Source organism: Pyxicephalus adspersus, chromosome 2 (genome assembly GCF_032062135.1).
Source record: "Pyxicephalus adspersus chromosome 2, UCB_Pads_2.0, whole genome shotgun sequence".
Taxonomy (NCBI): Eukaryota; Metazoa; Chordata; class Amphibia; order Anura; family Pyxicephalidae; genus Pyxicephalus; species Pyxicephalus adspersus.
Genome location: NC_092859.1, coordinates 8572051 through 8573679, shown reverse-complemented (window position 1 = coordinate 8573679; position 1629 = coordinate 8572051). Strand labels below are relative to the sequence as shown.

Here is a 1629-nt window from a genome sequence, read left to right as displayed (position 1 = left end):
CAACAACTGATACAACAGCAGATACAACAGAGGCTTCGGAAACAAGCACAATAGCAGACAAAACAACTGATACAACAGCAGATACAACAGTGGCTTCGGAAACAAGCACAACAGCTGGAACAACAGCAGACACAACGGCTGATACAATAGCAGATACAACAGTGACTTCAGAAACAAGCACAACAGCAGACACAACAGCGACTTCAGAAACAAGCACAACAGCAGACACAACAGCGACTTCAGAAACAAGCACAACAGCAGACACAACAGCTGATGCAACAGCAGCTTTGGAAACAAGCACAACAGACAGCACAACAGCTGATTCAACAGCAGATACAACAGCAGCTTTGGAAACAATCACAACAGCTGATACACCAGCAGAAACAACAGCGACTTCACCAACAAGCCCAACGGCTGGTACAACAGCAGACACAACAGCTGATACACCAGCAGATACAACAGCGACTTCAGAAACAAGCACAACAGCTGATTCAACAGCGGCTTCGGAAACAAGCGCAACAGCAGACACAACAGCTGATACAACAGTGCCTTTGGAAATAAGCACAATAGCAGACACAACAGTTGATACACCAGCAGATACAACAGCCACTTCAGAGACAAGCCCAACAGCTGGCACAACGGCTGATACCCAAGCAGCTACAACAGCGACTTCAGAAACAAGCACAACAGTGGATACACCAGCAGATACAACAGCAGCTTTGGAAACAAGCACATCAGCTGCCATAACAGAAGGCACAACAGTTGATACAACAGCAGCTTCAGAAACAAGCAGAACACCCGATACAACAGCGGTTTCTGAAACAAGCACAATATCAGACACAACAGTTGATACACCAGCAGATACAACAGCAGCTTTTGAACCAAGCACAGCAGCTGGCACAACAGCAGACACAACAGCTGATATAACAGCTGATACAACAGGGGCTTCAGAAACAAGCACAACAGCTGGCGCAACAGCAGACACAACAGCAGATACAACAGCTGATACAGCTGATACAACAGCTGATGCAACAGGGGCTTCAGAAACAAGCACAATAGCAGACACAACAGTTGAAACACCAGCTGATACAACAGCGGCTTTGGAAAAAACCACAACAGCAGACACAACAGTTCATACAACAGTAGATACAACCACAGCTTCAGAAACAAGCATAGCAGCTGGCACAACAGCAGACACAACAGCTGATACAACAGCAGATACAACAGTGGCTTCAGAAACAAGCACAATAGCAGAAACAACAGTTGATACACCAGCTGATACAACAGCGGCTTTGGAAACAAGCAAAACAGCAGATACAACACCGGTTTCAGAAACAAGCACAACAGACGGCACAACAGCTGATACAACAGTGGCTTCAGAAACAAGCACAACTGCAGACACAACAGCAGATACAACAGGGGTTTCGGAAACAAGCACAATAGCAGACACAACAGTTGATAGAACAGCAGATACAACAGCAGCTTCGGAAACAAGCACAGCAGCTGGCACAACAGATGATACAACTGGGGTTTCGGAAACAAGCACAACAGCAGACACAACAGCTGATACAACTAGGGCTTCAGAAACAAGCACAATAGCAGACACAACATATAAAACAACAGCGGGTT

At 46.0% G+C, this 1629-nt stretch overlaps 1 protein-coding gene across 1 annotated transcript in view; it reads left to right on the top strand.

The window, feature by feature from the left end:
* The window catches only part of LOC140322308 (uncharacterized), a gene marked incomplete in the record, with an annotated part of 34257 nt that overhangs the window by 12742 nt on the left and 19886 nt on the right, over positions 1-1629 (top strand). Inside the window, 1 exon segment of the mRNA XM_072398887.1 lies at positions 19-1626. Coding sequence (XP_072254988.1) covers positions 19-1626 — 1608 coding nt within the window.